At 47.2% G+C, this 22937-nt stretch overlaps 1 protein-coding gene and 1 long non-coding RNA gene across 4 annotated transcripts in view; one reads left to right on the top strand and one right to left on the bottom strand.

Annotated features, from left to right (window-relative positions):
• Positions 1–2762: 2762 nt before the first annotated feature.
• On the bottom strand, positions 2763–6748 carry LOC139825479 (uncharacterized). Its single transcript, XR_011735542.1, has 3 exons — positions 6496–6748; positions 3618–3840; positions 2763–3286 (listed from the first exon to the last, which is right to left on the bottom strand). It is a non-coding gene; the product is annotated as an uncharacterized lncRNA (long non-coding RNA).
• Positions 6749–8837: 2089 nt separating this feature from the next.
• ASIC2 (acid sensing ion channel subunit 2) overlaps positions 8838–22937 on the top strand; it is a 400281-nt gene continuing 386181 nt past the window's right edge. Inside the window, exon 1 of one of the 3 annotated variants that reach the window (XM_065856399.2) lies at positions 8838–9850. In XM_065856399.2, the coding sequence (XP_065712471.1) occupies positions 9287–9850 (564 nt within the window). In that variant the 5' untranslated portion in view covers positions 8838–9286. The remainder of the gene's footprint in view (positions 9851–22937) is intronic. The other 2 variants (XM_071798184.1, XR_011735541.1) reach the window with 2 other exon arrangements.

Raw genomic sequence — 22937 nt, 5'->3', positions numbered from 1 at the left:
AAATCTAATACCTGCAAGGGCTACAGTGTAAGCTGGAGGACCTGCTTTTCCTCCCAGCGTGCTGACACTCCCCAAAATTAGGTAGAGGGAGGAACGTGACTGTTACTCATGTACAGTTTAAGTAGGTTCGTATTTTTGTTTGCCCTCCTCCAACACTGGTTTCAAATGCAAGCTGATTTTCCCAAATGAGAAGACAGAGACTCCCCCAACACCAGAGATTGGGGAGAATTGCCCAATAGAACATGATCTAGAGCTCCAAGGCTGTTTGTAGCATTGGTCCTTGGTCATCCAGGACAACCGGGTGCTCACAGTCGAGCTGAAGTTCAAAGCGGTGGAAATAAAACGACATTATTGCAGGCAGAGCTGATTTCATGAAAAATGCATTGTCTTTCCACAGCTTCCGTGAGAATATATTGGTTTCTGCCAGATTTAATTAGAAGTCATCTATTCTCAAAACATGGGACGAACTGGCACAAGAAGGGAGTGAATGAGAAAGGTTTGAGAGACTTCAAATCTCTTGTAGGGACTGAATTAACGGATTTTAACCCTTTGTCTGCAAATGAAACTGAGGTATTTTTTTTCTCCTGAACACGGGCTGGAAAATCATCATATGAAAACACTAAAATATTCATTAATTTATGATCTGGGCTCAGGAATTACTGTTCAGTTTTGCTTTTTCTACTTATTTTATTTTGAGCTGAACTCAGCAAGTCCACAAAAATCTGTGGGGCTCTTGGAAAGGACTTGAATTCTTGTTCTAACCTCCCATCCAGCAGGTGACTAAAGCCCTGTTTGCTACAATGTGGTGTGTTGGTTGGAGAACGAAGACTTACATAGTTTTACTGGCATTGACTTTGCTACCAAACAGCCCCAAATATGTCTTTCTGAAAAACAAATGGTCTTGAAGCAACTCCATGTGGATGCTTGTGAATAGCAACAAAGAGTATTATTCTGGTTTAACCTTTGAAACCAAATTAACCTTCGCCAAAACAAGGCATGTGTATTCTGGAATAAATGTGCTGCCACACAAAGTTATTTTGCATTTACTATATACTTTAAATTTGGTCTCATTGTAACACAATAAATGCGTAGAGGGAGCAGGGTGTGCTGACTATTAAATACCAAGAGCATCCCCTGCTGCCTGGCAAAGACACACACACTGCGGACTGAGCTTCATTGATTTCCGAATTCGATATTTGTTAAAATAAAAAGCAATCCTTGAACGAATGAGTGGTAAAATGACATGGCCACCCAAAGGTTTTGTGTCTTGAGACAACCAGGGAAGTCCCTACTGGGGATTTTTGCTCCTGGTCTCTGCAGGAAGGTGCTGAGTTAACAGAGGGGATGTGAATCACCATCAGAGGCCTTTGCGAGGACTCTGACTTTGCTTACAAGTGGTTTGGTGTCAATTCCTCTGGAACTGCTTTGAAACAAGGCAAACAGAAATGTGCCATTCGGGCAGATTCATCCAAACAGCAGATCACACTGCTCCAACTGGTATTGTAAAACTTGGCCAATGGGTGGAACATGGAAATGTAACTCAATACCTGAGTTCCGCCACCACGGAGCAGCCCTCCTGCAGAAAGTCAGCCGAAAATTACATGTTGAAGGTGACTCTCCCACCTCCTGGGGCCATGCCTGTGTCAGGCAGTCCCTGGATGCTCTAAATGATGAATATCCCAGGAACAGACTAACTCTGACATGTCGAGCTCTGCAAGAGGATGTGCTGCATTGCCACGTCCTGGTTTAGATTAATGGGTGTCAGCCCTCTGTCTATCCCACAGTTATCAGCAATTTCCCAGAGAAGGGGAAAAAAAGCATTTTTTTGGCAAGGTTCACTCAAGCAAATCATAGTTTCCTGTTTAAGGGCGTTTGCTGCTTGCAAGCTCGTCTAGCTTGTATTTACAGCTCCTTCCCTGCCGAGCTGCTGGGGATGGGGTTCCCTGTTGGTGCCACAGCAGAAATGATAATTGCGAGGCTGGGTCTGTGAAGGGTTGGACTGATGCCATCACGGGGTGAGGATGAGCAATGGCCAATTTTTAGCTTGCTTTTAAAGTTTCCCATCTGCCTTGGAGAGCTTCTCCCCCACCTCCCTGACCAGCTTATGGGACCTGAGCCCCCGCTCAATTTTAGGCCAGCAGCAAAACTCCCATCACATCCTGCCTGGCCAAAATCACGGCCAGACGCCGAGCCATGGCGTGAAATGAGCAGCGCTTGCTTTGTTCTTCCATTAAAAGCTGATTTGTGGCTGTATTAAAACATGAATAACCGAGAAAGCAAAGATGGGGCTCTGTTCCTCGCTCGCTGTTATTAAAACTCTAAATCAGGTTGCCTGTAGAGCCGTCTCTGTTACCTTCACAAATGAAAGCGGGGAATCGGCCTCTTTGGTCTCTGATGGGGATGCAAGCACCCTCAGCAATGCTAACAAAGCACCTGGATTATCCTGAACCTGCCAGTTTGCTGTTTGCAACTTTACGAGCCACCACGACAGGGTCTTGTAGGGAAAAGATTCAGAGATCTCGTGCTGTAACTCAGAGGGAAGTCAGCGGATGGGTAATCGGGCTGTGCCTCTGCCTTGCTGAGCTGCCCAGATCTCCCTCACCCCAAAATCAAGTGATGGACTTCTTAAGTGTGGATATTTGTATCACAGAAACCAACATTCCAGTTAGTTTTCCCCATCCATAAAATCCTAACCTAGAAATGTCACTCTTGCTGAGACACGGCTGGAAAGAGCACAGGGAAGGCGGTGGGGGAAAGGGCATCTTAATCTTCTATGTTTAGGCTGATGTAGCTTTAATTATTCATCACAAAACACACACAAAATTCCCAGTGTTTTGGCGTGTTTGGATTTTTTTGCTGTCATGACACAAGGCTGATGTTTTTTCATTGAATTCTTCTGGCAGCCTTTTCTTTTTTTGCCCAGATATCACTCACCAGCTTCACTACAAATAGCTCTGGCTGACCTGAAAACGCTTTTCCGCTGATCAGATAATTCATCTTAAATGCTCTGCCAAGTCAGTGAGTCACTCGTGTCTCTACAAACCCAGTAACAGCCTCATCACCAGCAAAGCTCACACTCACAGACAGAGAGTGCTCAGCATTGCTCATGTTTTTCCCCTCTGATGTCATTAAATCAGGGAAAACAGATCCCTCCTTCATCTTCTGCAATGAACTCTCCGTCCTGCTGTAGATGGGAAACAAGCAAAGAAACCAAGGTAGAGATCTGGAAGGGTCAAGTGGAGATGGAACAGAGCGTCTTGGGTCCTTCTCCTTTGGGTTTGAATTTCTAAAACAAAAAAATAAAGATAATAATAAAAAAATATTTGGATGCACAGCATTTGAAAAGACAGAGATGAGCTTGGAAAAAGCAAATCTATTGAGCCCAGTCTGCATTTTTCCCTCCATTGAAAGCAGGCAAAACCCCCTTTCAGCTTTTCTGGGCCGTTTTTCTCATCCAACATCTCAAGTACCATCTCAGGGACTTTGTGATGTCTCTCCATAGGAGCAAAGGGCTCATGGTAAAACCCTTTTGGTCACACCTTACACAGTTTGATGGGCTCTGTTTAGCCTGGGCAGCTCCACAGAGCAACAAGACCTGTGCTGCTCCCAGGACTCACCTCCCAGCTTTGCTCCTTTGGCGGCAGGTTAGCAATTATATTTTAGATTGTATTTTTTCTTGTTTTCTCGGTTCAGCCACTCGAGGAAGGACAATCAGGGTTGCTATAGCAATGAAAGGATGACTTCTTAATTTGTGAGAATCTTCCTGTTAATTATTCTGCGAATGGTAATCCCATGAAAACGGCCTTCTTTGGGGAATTTCAGTTGGGAGCTGCGCTGCCACTGAAGGGGAAGTTAAAAAGAAATAAAAGCCGATTAAGACATTTTTGGGCAAAAGAATGAAAAAATACATATTTCGCTGAATTTTCCTGGCCTGTTTCATGTGCCGAGAAGAACAAAAGCCTCTTGTTACCCAGAAACAAGGGCCTGGAATGGGTCCTAAACTTGAATTATTAACGGGTAACTTGAAGCGCTTTCATAGACTTTCCAAGCAACAAGAGTATCAGGCAGAATTAACAGATTTAAGTCAAAATAAAATCATGTAAAGCTTAGCAGAGAACAAGCGTGATTTCAAGGGCTGTTTAAATGGGAGGCGCCAAGGAAAGCGCCGTTGTTCTGTTGCATTTCCCACCCCATCATCTCTAAGCCCAAGACCCAGGATTGAAGCACGGTTACTTTAATTTTTAGAGTGAAAAACCGCTGTGGCTTGCTCAGGGTCATGCAGCGAGATGATGGCACATGAGGATGGAGCTGGAGGCCCCCGCGATCCCTCCGGCTCCATTTGCACACCAAGCAGGCACCACGAGAATCACCGCTAACACCAGCATCTCCAACCCCCAGCTGATAAACAGAACCCCGGAGACAGGGTTGATAAATCCAAAGTTATTGCAGAGAAGCCGGGAATGTCAGAGCGAGCGGGACAGGCTCCGGTGGCTGAAAAACACCACTGCAAATCCAATATTCCCTTTCTGTAATAAAATCTGTAGATGTCACTCGGTCTGCAAGCTCTGGGCTGATTTGGGCTGAGAAGAATCTCCATGCCCCAGGGAAGCGTCTCCCCCCATCACCAGCCTGATTTGGATGCCGGAGGCTCAGCTTTGCCACTTGTGAGATATTAATGTGCTATAATGTGTCTTCAGGCAGAGGAGGAGGAGGAGGAAGGCATCTCAGAGCATCCCCTTTGCTGCTGGGAGGTACCAGGTGCAGCTGGTGGGGAAATCTTCCTCCCCAAATAGTTCTTCCACTGGAAAATGCTGATTCAACTCTCAATATGAAGTTTTAGCAGCACCTTTGGGGGCAGAGGTGTCAAAATGGAACATTGCATTGTCTTCCAACACTGTTCCCCAATATGCAGCCATTTGAATATTTTTTTGTTGCCTTGCAAGGAGAATTTTTTCTCTTTGGTTGCTTTAATTGCTTCCATTTTATGCCCCATTATAAATCAAGACATAATATTATATACATTGAAATCCAATCAAAATTTCAACTTCCTATATATATCAAAAAGCCATTTAACGGAGCCAAAGCTACTTTGGAAGGGATGGGATTTAATTTCAGGGGAAACATCAGCATTCAACATTATGTTCCCATTTGGAAAGGCACATTCATTTAAGTAGCCAAGCTCCCTCTGCTAAGTGCAGCTCTGGGTCCCCAACAGTTTGAAGATGCTGGAAATGAGCGGTGAGGTGCCAAGAGGGTCCAAAAATGCTCAGGAAGGGCTGAAAAATGGAGGCAGAATTATATGACCATGATCTCCTTGAGCAAAGCCTTTCTTCTTCCAGGTGTCATCATCATGGGCCAAGTGCTCCTTGACTTCCCAAGGCCTGGTAACTCTTTTGTTTTGTTTGAACTCTTTGTGGCAAAAGCAGCGTCCTGCAAAACTGAAAACACAGTGGGACGTGGTTGGAATCCAGGGAAGGGATCCCTGGTGGGGATCAAAGCACCTCCTTTCATTTTTAAAACAATGCATTTCTCTGCCTATATGGCCAATCCTTCCCAGTGCAAACCCTTCATCTGGGAGGGCTCAGGGTGCTGGGCGTTCACACAGGTCGGGGGACCCCCCTCCATCTCTTCTCCCTCCCTGAATAAACCCATTTCACAGGTGTTTCAGGGCTGGGATCGCTCACCCTGAGCAGTGCAGCATGAGTTTGGGACACAAGAGGGCAGGCACAGGCTGTGCAAACCAGAGATGGATCCAGCTCTGCTGTCCCTCGGCCACCCTGGCCCTGCTGCCCCCGCTCCACTACCTGTAAGGGGGTAAAAAAGGGATTCTTCTGAGACACAGGTCTTCTGGCCCTGCCTGGCTCTTTTGCTCTTGTTTCTGGAGCAGCGAGGTCTGCGAGGGATGTTCAGGAGCTGAGGTTGGGCTATGAGCTCCCACAGCAGCTGCTTCATCCCCCCAGGGATGTCCTGTCCTGCCCGGGGTGTCCCCAAAGGAGGGGACTGCAAGTCTCCTGAGCTGGGCTCTGCCATCCTGGGGGTTTTAATGGGACCAGCCAGGCTGCTTTGTCGCATATCCACCTGCAGAAAGGCCACTTACATGGGTGGAGAGAGGTGCCAACCCCCTTTTACCATCCCTTACAACCATCTCATGGGTGTCATCCCATAGTGCAGCTCCAGGTATGACCAGAGCTCCTTTCCTCTGCTCTCAGGACACCCCAGCTGACACCAACCCCTGGGCACAATCTGAGGCCCAGGCACTTGCTGGAGAGCGTTTGTCCCCCTGGTTTGTCCCCCAAGTTCATGAGTGATGGAGCAGACCTTGGCGAGCCGGTGCCGGGCAGTACTGCTGGGCACCGAGATTTTTCCTCCAGACTGCAGCCAAAGCACTCTACATAGTTAAATAATAAAAGGCAGCAGATGGTATATGGTATGAATTACAGAAATCAGGATTGTAAAGGCAGCGCGCATGGTGAACAAATGAAAGCATTAACGCACCAGGCCAAATAATGCAGACGGGGAGCGGAGAGGAAAGAGATTTGCAGATGGATCGGTGATGGGTGGGAAAGAGAATCCATCCCTGCCAGAGAATTTTTAGCAGAGAACAGTCTTGTCTGTGCCCTGGGGAGATGATGAGCCCGAGAGTAAACAGGCAGTGATGTCTGAAGCCCAGGAACAAGGGTGCTGTGGCTACTTTGTCCTCAGCTGCTTTAATTCTTGTTCTTGAGTCTGCTGAGCTCCGTCTCTATGTCTCCTGGAAAGGGCATAACAAGATGCAGGAGGTTTGTAAGGCCTCACCTGGGCTGAATTTCAGCTTAATGAAGAAGGGGCAGAGCTCTCTTCAGCCATATGTGGTTTTGCACGGAGAGCCTGGCTTTTGGTCATGAGCAGAGATGCAGGAGGAGGGATTGTTTTCTGTATTTCAGAGCTGCTGTAGAGCTGTACAGAGAGTAAAACAACCTCATGTGGCAGCTCCGGCTCCCTCTGCACCCCAGCTCTCCGTAAGGACCAGCCATGGTCTCAACACAGTCCTGAAGCCTCCTGGCTATGGAAGGATGGTTCAGCTTCAGGGCAACAACCTGGTTTGCTGATAGATCTACAGGTAAATTCAGCTCATGGCTATGCTGCGAGCTTTCTGGGTGACCACTCTTGAGTCCTTTGGCCTGTCTTTGCCTCAGTTTCCCTGGTGGAGAATGGAGACAACAGGATTGTACTGCCATGTGGAGGTGCTGGGATGCACAGCTCAACTTGAGTTGCTCCCATAGGGTGTTCTATGCTGGAGGATGCCATGGCTGGGCTTGCCTTGGGCTGCCAGGGCCAAATGTGGTTTTGGAGGTGGCAAACATTGAAAATGCCTCATCTCAGGGTGAAAAGCATCAGGGTGAGGACAGGGAGGCTCATGGCCATGCCAGCTGGTGTCCCTGAGGGGACTTGGACCCATCACTGGGGGTGAAGCGCCTGAAGAGCTGAAGGGGCCAAACAGCACGAAGTACAAAGGATCTTCTAGGGTCTGCTCCCATGAAAACAACACTTGAGGTTGTAAATTAAACAAATGGGCTCATTTTGTCCCAGGTAATTTTTGGGTTTGTCCTTGTCCTCCATATGCAGCCAAGAGTCGCTGGGGGTCACCCCACAGAGCATGACAGGCTCTGTCTGTGCTTTGACCCTCTCCTCCCACCTCATCCAAGCTGGGAAAGTCATCTCTAGGGTGTGACCATGGCCCCCGGGACCCTCACCTGCCATAGCGCTGGGTGATGTGCAGAGACAGAAACTGCCTTTTAATTCTGGATCTGAACAAAGGCAGGTGAAAATCCTGCTGTGCGCTGAGGCAACACAGAGGGGAGTTACCCCAGACCCTGGCACCTTTCAGCACCGGCTGAATCCTCCTCGCTCCCATCTCCTGCAGTGAGCACTACGGATGCTCTCATGACTAGAGGCATCGTTACAGGATTTTGCAGTATCCTGTGGGTAGAAAACATCTCCCAGTCTGCTCCCCCATCCCCAACCTCCTCCTTCCAAACCTCCAGGCTGAACGCACATCTGGGAGCATCTTTCCCAAACACATCCATCACAGCTGCAAACAAAACATCTGGAGATCCTGCTGGCCCGAAGTCTTTGGAGTCCCCCTTGGGCTGAGCCCAGGGGGCTATAGGAGCTGCTCGGCACAGCTCCCCCGGACCCTGTGGAGGCTCAGGCGCTCACAGACTCACCCCCGGGCAGGAGCGGGGGGTCTCGGATCGCAGCCCCCTCTCTGTGCCCTCCCCAGGGCTCTCTCCTTGCCGCGGGGCTCCGGATCGATGTGTGACTCACGGCTTTCAGCGCTTCACCCTGCCGAGAGTCCTGAAGCCAAGGGAAGCTCTGAGACGGAGGAAGGAGACATGAGGGATGCTGCAGCCCCTCTCCTCCCCCTTCTTCTCTCCACCCAGTCCTGCCCTGTCTGATTTTTTGCTCCAAGCCGCTGCGTGACACAGGAGAGATTTCATGCTATTGCTTTCTCCCTTGCTCGGTCTGCGTGTCTGTGTGTGCATGGAGCCGAGCAGCAATTTTCTCCCCCTTTTCTTTTCTTTTTAGCCTTTCCCTTTCCCTCCCCCTTTGCCTCTCGTATTTCTCCTGCTGAATTAGCTGCCCACCTTTCCCTGGGAGAAGCCCTTGGAAGTAACACTGGCTGAGGTTTCTGGGGACGATATTTCTTGGAGCCCTGCCCAAAATGGAGGGGTGTGGAGGAAGAGAGATGCCTGGATCCAGCAGCTCGCATCCTCGGAGCGCGGGGAGCATCACCCGATCGGTCTGAAAACCCCACCGCTCTGCAGGACATCGGCTCCGGGAAGCAGCATCCTCGGACTTTTACGCACCAGTTAACAGGCTGTGAGCTGCCTCGACTTGTTCTAAGCTCACTCTCTCGCTTAATCTCGTCTCTGTTCGGCGTGTGTGTGTGTGTGCATGTGTGTGTGTAGGGGGAGGACTTTATTTCCATTGGCTCGGCTTGCGCTGCCCACCCACATCTCTTCCACATCACCTTGGTGTCTCCCTAAATAAAACCAGCCCTTCTTATCGCACCGAGAAAATCAAGAGCAAGAGTTTGAATGGATTTTATATAAATATTTACCCCTGTGAAGCTACTGCTGAGCTTGTGGGATAAACTTGCAGCAGCTGGTCTGAGATTGTTCTTCTCTCTCCCACCCTTAAAAGGGTTTAATTACTTTCAGGAGGGGAGGGGAGGGATCCGGATCCCAGTTCCAGCTACAGACTGACCCAAAAAGCAGTGCCAGGATTTAACTACCTACCCCTGATGGATCTCAAGGACAGCACCAGCGAGGGCAGCATGGGCAGCCTGCAGCCTTCCAGCATCCAGATTTTTGCCAACACCTCCACGCTGCACGGGATCCGCCACGTCTTTGTCTATGGGCCAGTGACCATCCGTCGCCTGCTCTGGACCTTGGCCTTTGTGGGCTCGCTGGGTCTCCTCCTGGTTGAGAGTTCCGACCGGGTGGCTTTCTACTTCTCCTACCAGCACGTGACCAAAGTGGATGAGGTTGTGGCAAACAGCCTGGTGTTCCCTGCTGTCACCATCTGTAACCTCAATGAGTTTCGCTTTTCCCGGCTCACCACCAACGACCTGTACCACGCCGGGGAGCTCCTGGCTCTGCTCGACGTCAACCTGCAGATCCCCAACCCTCACCTGGCTGACCCCGCTGTCTTAGCCATCCTCCAAGAAAAGGCCAACTTTAAGCAGTATAAACCCAAAGTTTTCAACATGCAGGAGTTCCTGGCGCGGGTCGGCCACGACCTGAAGGATATGATGCTGTACTGCAAATTCAAAGGCCAAGAGTGCAACCATGAGGACTTCAAAACTGTGAGTATGAGCAGACACTCTGCTTTTCCCTTCTCGGGGTGTGCGGATGGTGGTGGTGTGGTAGGACCAGGACAGCGTTGGAGGTCACTGGCCAGCCTGTGTGGGCGCAGTGCGATGAGTGGCTGGTGTCTGCTGGGCTCTGGCAGGACAGAAGAGGAGGAGGCAGCCTGTGGAGTTGAAGTTTGTTTGCTGGAGCCCTAACGGGGTTACGTGGGGCCAGCCCTGCAAGGGGCTTGCAGCAGGTCCAGCCTCCATCCTGCATAAGGTCCCCAGCTCCCAGGAGGCTGCTTGGTGTCAGATCAGGGTGTCAGATGGGTCCTGCTGAGCATCAGAGGGGGCCTGGGGGTCTCCTGCTCTGGCCAGTGAATGTTAGCCAGCTGGAGAAGGTAGAGAGGGCTGGAAAGAGGCCAGCAAGAGGGGCAGGCGTTCGGGGATGGTCTGAGTGATGTCCATTGAGTAGTTATATTTCCCCGGTGTTTGTAGCCTTGCTGAAATCTTGGAAGGGGAAATTTTTCTGTTTGTTCCTAGTGGTCATGGCTCATAAATCCTAGTTTGCTGCACAGTGTGGGCAGCAGCTGGGTCCCTTCCTGATGCTGTGTTAGAGAGAAGGGGGGGAAAGAAGAGGAGAAGAAGAAATCAGTCTCTGCTCTAAACCGAGTCTGCTCTTAGGCTGGTGGGGAGGTGGAGCAAGCCGGTAGCCTGAGGATCCTGAAGGAAGCAGATGCTGCTCGGCTTCCAGCTTCTGGATGACACCCTGATGGCAGTGCAGGCTGGCTTGGGTAGCTTGACTGGCAAAAACAAATATCAGCTGAAAATAAAGATAAAAAGCAGGTTACCTGGAAGAAGTGGTGCTCTCTGTGTGTGGCTGGGCTGCAGGATTTGCTCCCCACAGGCTGGGGGTTTGGGTCCTGTCCTGGCAGAGATGTGGGTTGCGGACTGAGCTCAGTTGTATTTTGTTCTCAGGTCACGCTGGTCCCTTTGTACCAACCGAACTGACTGGGGGGATCAGTGGTCCTGGAGTTTGTAACGCTGCTGCTTGCAGCTGGTTGTGTCTCTGGGAGTGATGCTGCGTGTTCTGCTCACTTCTGTGTCCTGCAGACAGGCAGGTGTCATAACAGGTTTTGTGGCGGTCTGGTTCGTCAGCATGATTTTTGTCTGTTTTTAGGAGAAGGGAATATTTTCTGTCTCTGCTGCTTTTGGGTCTCTTAGCCAGTGAGTCCAACTGACTCATGCTACAAAAGTCATTGCCATCATCCAGACTGTGCTCTCTTTAAACATCTGAGCAGGGACATATAATTTCATGCCTCAGTTATTGCTTGTGTATAACACTGATGCCTTGCTCATTTCAGACTGGGTATCCAGGCAAACTGCTCCTGTGCTTCTGCTCCTTGGGCAGAGCCTGGGCCGTGCAAGTTGTAGGAAGGCATCAAGAGAGTCACTAGGAGAAGTTGCTAAAAAGATGTGCGACTAAGTCTGGAGAATGGGATAGAAAAGGAGAAACATGGGACAAAAGAGTTGGGGAGTGAGGACAGATCCCAACAGGACAGACAGACATCCCCTAACCATGGTCAGGGTGTGGGGAGAGGGAGGGATTCTGCCCATGCACTTCCCAGTAATGCAACAAACACCAGCTGAATGCAAAGGCCTCAAGTCCAGCAAGAAAACAGCACTGTCAAAATATCTGCAAGACTTAAACAAAGCTGGTCCTGTTCTCATATAAAGCAGAAGCTCTTGGCAGGCCCCCTGGGACATGGTGGGGTGTCATCTCATCTCCCTGGCTGTTCAGCTTTTCGAGGTAGCTGCTTACGAAACAATGACATATAGATTGGTGTTTTATTTTTCTCATGGGGGTTACAGTAGTTTCCAGAAAGACTAAACATTCCCTGTCTGCTGAATAAACCCTTGCCCTGCTAAAACAGGTTAGGGACAGCCAAAACAGACAGGGTATTACAGACTGACAGTGCTTGTCCTTGTCAAAGTACTATAGAGATTCAGCAAATACTTCAGCTCTTTCTGCAAAGCAGCTCCTAGATGATCCAGAAGACAACATCTTGCATCATCGCCTGCTGTGCCTTTCTAACAGAGCCATGTGTTCCAGTTTCACTGGCTCCAGGTAATCTCTCAGGTTATGGAAATCCAGGGAGCAGCACTCAAAGGGGACACAACAACCCTGTTTTCCTTCCAGACTTTACCTCTCAGAGATAAAAAGCATCTGCTTGAAAGCTGAGTAGGTCTTTCCACAGGGAGGATGCTGTAAAGGTCTTTCAGCTGCCTCCGGGCTGAATCAGAACCTCATGTCCTGGATGAATTTTGCATTTAATCACCAGCGACCTGTTGCAACTGCATATGGGCTCTGTGACAGCCCATCCATTCTGCTGCATTACCGGTTGGGAAAACAGGAGCATCACCACTGAAGCCTGATTTCTTTCCTGTCAGGAAACAGAGGGTGTGAATCCCAGAGCAGTTTTGTTATACATCATCACGGTGAAGAACTCCAGCTCTTTTTCTATCCTTCCCAAATTCATGCATCTGGGAGCAGAAGAGGAGGGAGTTTTGCAGCAGAAGGCTGCACCAAGGCAGTTAATGCCGTGATAAGGTTCTGTTAAAGAAGTTAGTGCGGCGTTGCCAGCTGGTCAGCCGTCCCTTTCGATGCACAGGGGGGTGTGTGTTGTGTGCAGTGTGTCCCCTGAATAAAGCACGCGTTGCTTTTGCCACGTGGAAAAGCAGAAGCCGGAATGGCAGCGTCCTGGCACTTTGGAAACGTGGCTTTACCCTCCTTCCTCCTCCGCTCCCCTGCTCCAGTTCTGTGTTGCTGCTTTATTAACAGGATTTGTGCTGTGCTTTCCTTACATTCTCTGTTCCTTCTCCTCGGGATATTGTCTAATGCCTCCCAGACAATGTTTCCCCATATTATGGTCTGCTCAGAGGAATGAGCCTCCTAAGCTTTTCTGCAGAGATATGTCCACAGGGAACAGCAAGGTCTTAGCAGAGTATGTGCTGACTCCTGAGCAGCAGATAAGATAATGCAGACCTCTGCTGTAGGCAAAGCAATGAAGAACAGAAAATTGGCAGAACGCGCTTTAGCAAACCCATTCCCTTGGAGTATTTGGAGGAGGGAAGCCTGATAGCAGCAGCCAAGGAAATCCTCTCCTTTTTTTCCGCATTGTTCCTCCCAGGAGGTCTTGGTTGGAAATGACCTCGCAGATGGCATTTTGCTGGGGGAGCTGTGCTCATGCTGCTCGACATGACATTAAGGTCTTCCCATCCTACTGCTGCTGAGCGTGGCAAAGCCGCGGCTCATCAGCCCTCGATTTTCTGGGTTTCTCTGTGGGTGTGCTGAGCAAAGCCTTTTTCTTGGGTTTGTCGGTGCGGCTTGTGCTCCTTTGCTGTTCCAGTATGAGATGGACTGAGCAACAGCAGGGGAGCCTTGCAAGATGTGGCACAGCAAATACAAGGGACAATGGGGGAGAAAAGTCTGTGAAAACTCATTCAGCCTATGGGCGAATGTATAATGGTTGATGGGATGACCTGGGAGAAGATGCAGAGAATACGAGCGGCAGGGGCAGTGGGCTGAGCCTCACCTTGCTGAGAAAGCCATCCCTGCCAGATGAATTCAAACGATGGCAGCGGGTGTGCGTCCTGGTGTGTGAATGTGTTTTCCAGTTGGGTCATTTGCTAAATGGAACACGTAGTGTGTGCTTCTCCTCACACATTCAATTCATTTTAGAGGTAACACAATAACTTGGCTTGTGCCGGCCCTGCCTGTGTTGCCAGGTGTCTATTTATTTACAGTGGCTATGACAATTGAAGGATATAACTGATTTATTTTCAATACATATTCTTACTGACAGTGTCCACATAATCGAGATCATCTCGTGGATATTTGTTTTGAGACATGAGTTTCTGTCAATCTATCATTCTCCATACATATTTTTTCCCATTCTAGGCCAGTATTTAGTAAATAGCTTTTGCTTTTTATACTGATTAGTCCATTCTCATCTCCTGTTATACAACTTCCACTTTCCTCAAGAAAAAATCAGGGTGGTGGCTGCTTGATTTGGAAAACCATAACTTCTCTCTATTTCACAATTTTTTTCTGGAAAATGTGCGTGGATGTAGGCACAGGAGGGAGCAGAGGGTTATTGTGTTACTGTTGTTGGTGTTTTGGTTGGGTGTCTAAAATGAGGTGGGTTGTTCCTGGATCATGTATCTGTCTGACATGCAAACCATGCCCTTGAGAAATGCAGACCTTTATTTTATTATTATTATTTTATTTATTACTAAATGTTAGGACAGTGCTTTAACATTCACCAGAAAGTTTCGTGGGAGGATGGTGGTTGGGATGAAGATCTGTTCATGAAGAAAGCTTCCTGGGTCTTGAATGGTTACTGGAATTAAAATCTGACAAAGAGAAGGCTGTAGAACTTCTTTTCACGTCAACCCCAATTTTAAGTCCTTTAATATTAAGTATTCCCACTGCATGAAACAACTCCTATAGGACAGAAACTTCAGAAGCGTGGCTGGGATGTGGGTGATCCAAGTTGGAGACATTGGCCTGACTCAAGACCTGAGCAGCACAGGGATGAACTCCTCCTTAGTTTTCTCTCAAGAGGTCTGTGTTGTGTCCTGGTTTAAGCTGTTTCTTGACCAGGTACAGTCCCCTCCCTCACTCCAGGTTTGAAATGGGACATAATCTCAAGACCTGAGGTATCTCAGAAATGAGCACAGTCAAAGTATCAGAGACAGCTGGAGATCAGAGGGGTTTGAATGCCAAGGGAGATGAGGCACAGGGAGGAAAGACAAAGCACTTCTGTGCCTAAGAGCCAGCTGTGGGCTCAGCCTTCCCTTGCCCATGGCCTTGGCTTGTGTCGTGCACCCGGCTGCTTCATTTCAGGCAGAGCAAGAACTGCTCTTGTCTTCTAAGTGATTCCCATTCATCACTATTATTCATCAGGAAGCCAAGTGAGAGCTCCTCTGTCCCACAATCCGCACCTCATGTGCTGGGGGGATTTGCACTCAAAACAGCATCTGGAGCTGAAGCAAAATGCAAACGTTGCCCTTGAGATGAGGAAGAAATGCTGAGCAAGAGGGATGTCATTAGAGTTGCAAGGACAGAGGAGATGGTTGAGGGCTGCAAGGCTTCATCAACATTTTCCTGGAAATGACATGAGGCCTTCCTTTGCATTATAAATACTTCTGAGTCTGGCTTCCTGCACTTCAGCTCTGCTACCTGCAAAATGGCCTTGATACCAGACAGACACTGAGAACTAAAGTGCTGGGAAAGCTGTGGAGAGGCAAGGTTGTAGAAAACAGAGAACAAGGATGATAAATGTCTGTCAGCCACCATGTCCTGGTGTTTCCTCAGCCCGTGGCTCTCTGCAACAGAGACATTTCATCTCACAGGGTTTCCCCGATGACAGGGAGGTCTCCTGGGTCCAGCTGCCATTTGCAGTAGATAAAGGGTGAAACCATGGGAAACATTAAAATGTACTTGTGCTCTTTCTACATGAACCAGATTTAAATCTAGTCATGCCCAAAACTCTAAGCGAAGACCCCAAACATACTAAAAAAGCAGCACAGTTTCCATCTGGAGAGGTAAAATGGAACATAACTGGTCGCAAACTTCTTCCCTACACTTCATGCCCTTGGAGAGTTCCCAACAAATAATAAATAACCTCCCAGATGTTCCCTCTTGCAGAATCTTTTGCTTATCTGACTAAGTGCAGTGATCACATGTGAAAAAACATGATGTGAACCACTCTGGGTTTACCCTGAACACACCTTGCAAAGTCCTGACTGCTGCAGTTCAGTGTCCATGATCCCCATGGAAGGAAAGGGGCAAAATTCTAAACCAGTGGTCATGAAGTGAAACAGTTTTCACTTTATTAAAAGAGAAAATAGGTCTGATTTCAATGCTGGCCTGAATGGCTTTTTAAGGTCCCTTCCAACCGGATTCATTTTGTGATTCCATAATAAAAAGCAGGTGCACATCTCTTTTTCATCTTTTCATGCTCAATTCACTCTCAGTCTTCAACGACAACATGGAAAATTACGGACAATTTGGGAAGATGGTTACGTTCTCCTCTGTGAGCCTTGTGTACAAGTTTGAGTTCACATTCCTGACCTAAGGAAAAACATTGGCCTAAAATGAAGAGTTGCTGACAACTCTGTCTGCACTGAGCATCCCAGGCATTCACAGCTCTGACTCCGTAATGAACCTGTCATGGTTTCTCTGAGCAAGCTCCTGTCCTTCCAGCCCTATTTGCTTTAGGAGGAGACAGCTGAGGTTCCTTAAAAAGACCCTTAAATCCATCATTCCGCTCCTTCTCCCTGAGCAGCAGGGACAGTGAGGTCAACCCGAGCCATCTCCATCTCCTCTGGCATCTGCAAGTCCCTCCTACACCTTCACAAAGGCATTTGTTAAAGGAATATATACCTGGAGCGCCAACCAGACTCAGCTTGGCCCGTGCAGCAGAATTATGCATTAATTTGTTGTCAGGCAGGACGCTTGGTCAGGGTACAGGTAATAAAATGCAATATATTGCCCAGATACTGTGATAAAGTGGGCCTAAGCAGGGTGCTGGATGGATGTGTTACTGCCATAGGTATATGTATATAGTTTTCAAAAGATGTAGAATGTATTTTGCCTGCTGGGCTCATGTTACACTTTCTGTGGCTTTCAATAGAAGGGCTCTTTGGAAAGACAGACCCATGAAAATCTTTCTTGTCTCCAAGATGAGCACAGCTATGAGAGAGGTGCTCTTGCAGAGGAAGGAAAACAGGAACAGTTCCTACAGTTGCAGGTCACACAAGTCAACAGCTAATTTGCCACCTGCATCTGCTGAGAGGTCAAGAGAAAAAGCCTTAAATGTATTCCCTTTACTGAAGGATGAGCATAACCTGAATGGTCTTATGAAAGGTCGTTGGGATTTCCAGACCTGCAAATAAGTGTGAGGAAACCTCTTGGGCATCACAAGCTCAGATAGAAACTGAGCGAGAGGAGGTGGGCACCAGAAAATAAAATTGCCCCTTGGAAGTAAAAGAGCTTGTGGGGCATTTAAACAGCTTGACACCAGAATGCTCAGGCCCGCTAAGGAACAACTTCCACCCAGCTGTGAATATTTACAATTGAAGTACGTTCCGTTATTTGAAGAAAAGCTGAATTGTTTTGATCATTTGTTGTTGTTGCAGAAAGGATTTAGCCTCTGCATGAGGTCAGGGAGTGTGAAGTGTAGAAGCGAACAGTAATGGAAAATGCACATATATATGCTCAGGGTGAGGCAGAGGGAAGGATGTTTAATCTGCACTTGGTTGCATTTCCAGAGAGGACCCGTTGCAAAGAAGCCTGGGCCATCAAGGCCTTTTCATCTGCAATAGCAGTTGCTCAGTTTTCTGCTCCTATCAGACGAGCCAGTTCTGTGCTCTGATTTCCTCTGAGATCTTGTGAAAACTGCTGCCGTGGTAGATTCTCAAACAATATTCCCATCCAAACCAATCTTCATGTAAGAATTGAAACGGTTTTCATGAGCAGCATGGCGAGATAGGGTGTGGATATCATGCCCTCATTAAGAGAAGGGGTTGCTGTGCCAGATGAGAAGCTTCATACTCGTTGACCGAACTGCATTTATTGTATACCACCCTGGCAATGAACCCCACGGCCACCATCCTTTCTACGGATGCTCCAGGAAGGCTTTAAGTGGCCATTAACTCATGCTAAATTATGATGGAGCATCTCCTCAAATACATGTGACAACCGCATGAATAACAAATGAATTTGTTTCCGCGAAGGCAACAACAAGGGATTGCGGTCAAATTAACATTAGTGCCGTTTGCTGCTTGACACCAACCGCGACGAGTTCCATGCAGGGTGTGTGTAATTACAGGGACACAAACGACCATGGGGTGATGCTGTGAGTGAGAAGATGCGATGGTATAGACATTTTAATGTCTATTCTGTTAAGGATGAGCTGTGGGAAAAGGCAAATCCCAGACTGACAAACCAATCCTATTTCTATTGAACCCCACTGGAGTTTGCCTCCTAAAGACATTAATGAGAGGGGGATCATGCTGTCAGCCCCCACAATTGCATCCATCCCTGGAAAATCATTCTCTTTTCACTTGCTAGTACAAAGAGACCCTTAGAGGTCAGTCCTATGATGATGACTCTGTACATCCGCATCTCTAGGGCAAAATAGATCAAGGAAGGAAATGATTTTTCCATGGTATTCAGGCATAATACTACAAAAATGCTCAAGTTTTTCTTATAGTGCCTATAGGAGTCTAAAAACCATCTCTGTGGTGGGTGCCTTAGTGTTCAGAAACCTGTGCTGCATCTCTGCGTCTGTTGGTGTGTCGTTTCAGGTTGAGCCATGGCTCCTCGTTCTCAATCTATATTGTGTATCTTGAGCTGCTGTGCAGGGTGTGAAGTGGCAGGTTAAAGTAAAATGGGTGAAGGCAGAGCAGGAAGAGGGGAGGTGAGACAAAAATGGGAGAAAACTGTGTTTATAGCAGAAGGAAGCAGAGTCCTGAGGTTGGCTCAAAGAGAACCAAATTCAGACCAGAAGCAAGCGTGGGTTTTTGAAACCCAGATTGATGAACCTGGAATTGGTCTGAGCATTTCCATTGGAAACTTTCTATCAGAAAATGCTTTCTGAATGCAAAAAAAAATTGCCTTCCTAAAGGTACGCTGATGGGGATGAGATCTCCCTTGAGAAAAATGAAAGCTTTTTATCTTCAAGCATTTCTGCTTTCCGTGAAATTAGTTTTAAAATAAAATCTCAGAGCAAAATCAAATCTTGAAACGCTGGGATGTCTCATTGAGTGGACGTTCTGACTTTCAGCTGGTTCTGAATTAAGTAATGGAAAAAGTCACCTAGAACTGGGGAACTTTTTACCCCATGGAGTCTCTGCATCTTGTATTTATAGGCCAAGTGCACTCCAGGCTCTATTTTACATGGGTTTTGAGGGAAAATCTGGTATCATCTGCTGTTACTAGAGGTGATCCCCGAGTTATACCTGGCTTTCTCTGAAGAGGGGATTTCATATTCTGCTTTCAAACAGGTCTCCTCTTCAAAGGGCAGGTTTCAGAGCAAGACACTTTCTGATAGACCATCCTCCGAGCTTTCTGGAGATGGCTCAGTTTTAGCCTTATTTCCTGATGACAGAAGGTTTCAGCAATTTTGCTTCCATTTGAAAGAGCAGGAGAAGTCTCAAAAATGCTTTGTTTCTACAAGTTTCATGAAAACTGGTGGTTAGGAGAGACCTAAACTCAAGTTTACCAAGGAAAAGCACGGATGCAAATATAAGTTGGGGTGTGGGTAGGAACAGCCGACCTAGGCACAAGCATCCGTATCACCATGTTAGTGCGGCGTTCACATGCTTCAGTTCAAATTGACGGTAAAATTGTCACCTTTTTGCGGCAAGGGCTGTCTTCCTGGTTCCTTCTGATTATTAAACATCTATTTTTTAAATGGATGAAAAATTAAATAAGGGAGGGGATTTGTTTTAGCCTACCTCAGAGAATGACGCGAGTTGTGATTCTGTGCAGAGACAAGAACATCCATCGCTCCTTTTTGGAAGAAATGAAAACCAAACAGATTTTTCTTTGCAATGTCTTCACTCAAAAAAAAAGCCCCATTTTGATAGCCTTGCTTGCTCTGTTTGCAAGTCAGGTACGCAGCGCACCTGAGCATCCACAGCGATTCCCAGCTCTGCAAATCCCAGATAGCTTCTGCAAGCGCCTGCAGGCTAAACAGCATCCCTAAGTAAAACCTCTCCCTCCCTTCCACTTTGGAATGCTCTTAAATGTGTTTAAGGTATTTCTAAGCCTAAGATTACTCCTCCATTTCATGCGCTGTTGGCTGTTTGTCGGTACAATTAATTGCAGAATGTTTTCTTCCCATGTTCCAAAACAATGTGTAATGGTAGCCCTTGCAGGTGGGTTGAAGTAAAATGCAGCTACCACAGGTAAATTAATGTGGCAAACTCTATAGATCAAGCAAGGACAATTTAATCACCAGGGGTGGGGAAATGTGTTGTGCATTTATTTTGTGGCAAATCAGGTATGTAGGTACACATTTCCCATTTGCAAAGTGATCTCACAAGGCGGGGAAGAGGTGTAAGTGAAGAGTTAACACTCTAATTGTCAGCCCTTTTAGCTTGTGTATTGTTGTCCTTCCTTGCTGTTTTTCCTATCAGGAGAAGAAATGAATGTATGAGTCAGGTACGTTCTTGTAATTGCACTTGTCTTTCAAAAACAGACACACACATCCATTAAACACAATAAACCCAGAAAATAGCATGCACCTTCTTTGCTAAGAAAACCTTCAGTCTTCCCCTCCTTTAAGGCATGTGCCCGAGCAGCTCCATCTCCCTGCAGTGTTTCATGGCCCCACTTGGCATAATTTCTCTTTGCTTTCTGTCCAGGCAAATCCAGGCTTGAGATTTTCCAGCGACTGGGTGTGTGACCCTCAGGCCACATCAATGTGATGTTTTTCAGTCAAGCTCCCCTCTCACTGAATTCCTAAGGACAGAGATGATTCAGTGATGCAGATGATGATTTTTTTATCACTTGTTACAGCAGCAATGGACTAAATCGCAGTTTTATGCATATGATACTTGCGGGTAACCCCATGTTCCTGAGATATCCCTCGGGGGGAGGTTTTGCATCTTGCTCATGAGCTGAGAGACAGTTTCCAGTAGCTCCATGCTGTGTTTTTCTGCCTACTCAGTGCAAGGTGGGAGACGAAGGGAAGGTCAGGGGAAAGGGGAGTCTGTGGTTAAAATGAGGGTGGTGAGAGCCTGGCCCAGGTTCCCAGAGAGGTGGTGGATGAACCATCCCTGGAGACATCCCAGGCCAGGCTGGACGGGGCTCTGAGCAACCTGAGCTGGTGAAGATGTCCCTGTCATGGCAGGGGGGGCACTGGATGAGTTTGAAGGTCTCTTCAACCCAGGTGACTCTATGGTTAGTGCCTCTGTGATCTTGACTCCAAGAAAGGATTTGAGTTGAAGGGAGTGAGGGACATTCATCTGAGTCTCCATTGCTGGAAATAACACTTAGCTGTGTTCTTTCTCTGTATTTTTTGTGCCAGATTATCATAAAAAAATACTCCCATGCTGAATTTCATAGCTTTCCTCCCTGCTTTATTAGTAACATAGAATTATCTTCCTGTTTCTTTAAAATTTTGAGGTTTAGCAAGTAGATATATTACACTTCTTAAAACCCAGCCCCAGCTGTGAAGTAAACATTCCTTTCTTCTCAGGGAGCTATTCCTTTGCCTTGTTATTTTGAGCTCCATCATGGTTGTTGCCATGCAATGGCAACTTTGTGGAAAAGGAGGTTAAGTGCTAAGGTTAAAACAGGTTCAAGCATAATCCAGAGTGCCCTTGGCGAAGGCAGAAGTGGTTTAGTGGGTCTTGTTCATCATTGCCTGACTGCTTAAAGTGCTGGAGTGGCTCATTATTGTTTTTATATGCCTTTATGAGAGCTGCAAAAGAGCCAGAGAGAAAAGTACTTCTATTTTCCCCCCTTAACCCACACTTAACAGGGAACAATAATATTTAAGACCTCAGAGTGCAATGTAAAAGGTTTCCTCTCCAGAAACCAAACCCCCCACGTGAGCCACACGGAGCAGCTCAGTCTCGGCTCCAGAGAGGAGGTTTCTCTTGGTTCGTGGAGTTACATCTGTGGCAGCATTTTGGAAAGGGGAAAAGGGAAAGATTGCACCATCACAGGGCACTGAAAAATAGATTTTTTGAAGGATAAAGGTCTCAAACATCATCAAGCAAACACCTTCTTAGTGCTCCATCCTCGCCTATTTGTTTTGCATGTCTATCCCAGTTGATACATGCGGTGGCTCAGAGTAGTCCATACCCAAGAATTTTTATATAGATTTGTAAACTACGACAATAATAAGGCAAAGGTCCTGACTAGTGTTTTATAATTGACTGTTTTAACGTTGCATACATTGCCAAGGATCCTTACAAAACTGTTTCTTATGGAGATCAGGATATGCTAATGCCATTGGAAAGAGCAGCGCGAAATGCTAGTGCAGAGTGAACAGCTGGTCATGCGTTCAGAAACAACTGAACCCAAACTGGAACAGGTACAGAGGAGGATTAAGGAAAAGAGGCACCTGTTCTAGGAGAGAAGATTATGAGAATTCAGCTTGTTTAAGCTAGCAAGGCAAAGGCTGCGTGAAGGGATGTGATTGCTCTGTAGAAAACGCATCAAGGGGATGAGCACTGAACTGTTTTCAGCTAAATGATGGTGCTGGCTTTGGAGCGAATGGTGTAAATTGGTCATAGATAACTCTATGCTTGAAGTTAGAAAGGTTTGGGTTTTTATTTAAATGCCTGAAGGAATGAAATCTTGAAGTAACTGGGAATAATGAGGATAAAAAGCCTAGCAGGTTTTAAAGCAGGATCATCCCTTGCGGATGGGATTATATGATGTGGTTGCCAGTAACAGGAGGCTGCGTTCAAGGACCTCTCCAAAACGATGCACGCCAAAAGTGTCCTTCACTGAAGGAATGGATTGTGTGTACACCTGGATCGTGGGTGTTTGGCACATCTGGTCTCAGTTCAGAAAGGTGATGCCTGGGAAACCCAAAAACACATGGTCCTGGAAAGTTCTTTCGCTTCAGTTCTTGGAGACACATAGTGTGAATTCTGTATTTTCTTGATCACGGGAAGATTTCGATACACAGCTTGTAAGATCTGGAAATTTGAGTAACTCAGACCCTGTCTGTGTCTGGATGGAGATATTAACACTTAGTCCATCAGGGTGCAAGTCCTTTGGGTGCTTAACCCTGTCCAGTGCTGTGTGAAGAACCCATGCAGCTGAGGGTGTTTTAGTTCCTTGTTATGAGCATCTACCCAAATCATGAGTGCGAGGCACCTCAACTGCAGACAGTCATCTCCAGTCTAACAGTCTCTCAAACTTACATGATAATGTCAAGTTGAGGACATCCCTGAGTGTTATTCAACGTTTTAACCTTCCAGGGGTGGTGAGAATGTCCTGGGGGGTTTTGCTAATGGCCAATCTGACTGAAATCAAGGCACTGGATATGGTGAGATTTTTGTTTAT

This window comes from Patagioenas fasciata, chromosome 22, assembly GCF_037038585.1.
Source record: "Patagioenas fasciata isolate bPatFas1 chromosome 22, bPatFas1.hap1, whole genome shotgun sequence".
Taxonomy (NCBI): domain Eukaryota; kingdom Metazoa; phylum Chordata; class Aves; order Columbiformes; family Columbidae; genus Patagioenas; species Patagioenas fasciata.
Note: the sequence above shows the minus strand (reverse complement) of the source record. Positions and strands in the feature narration are given on the sequence as shown.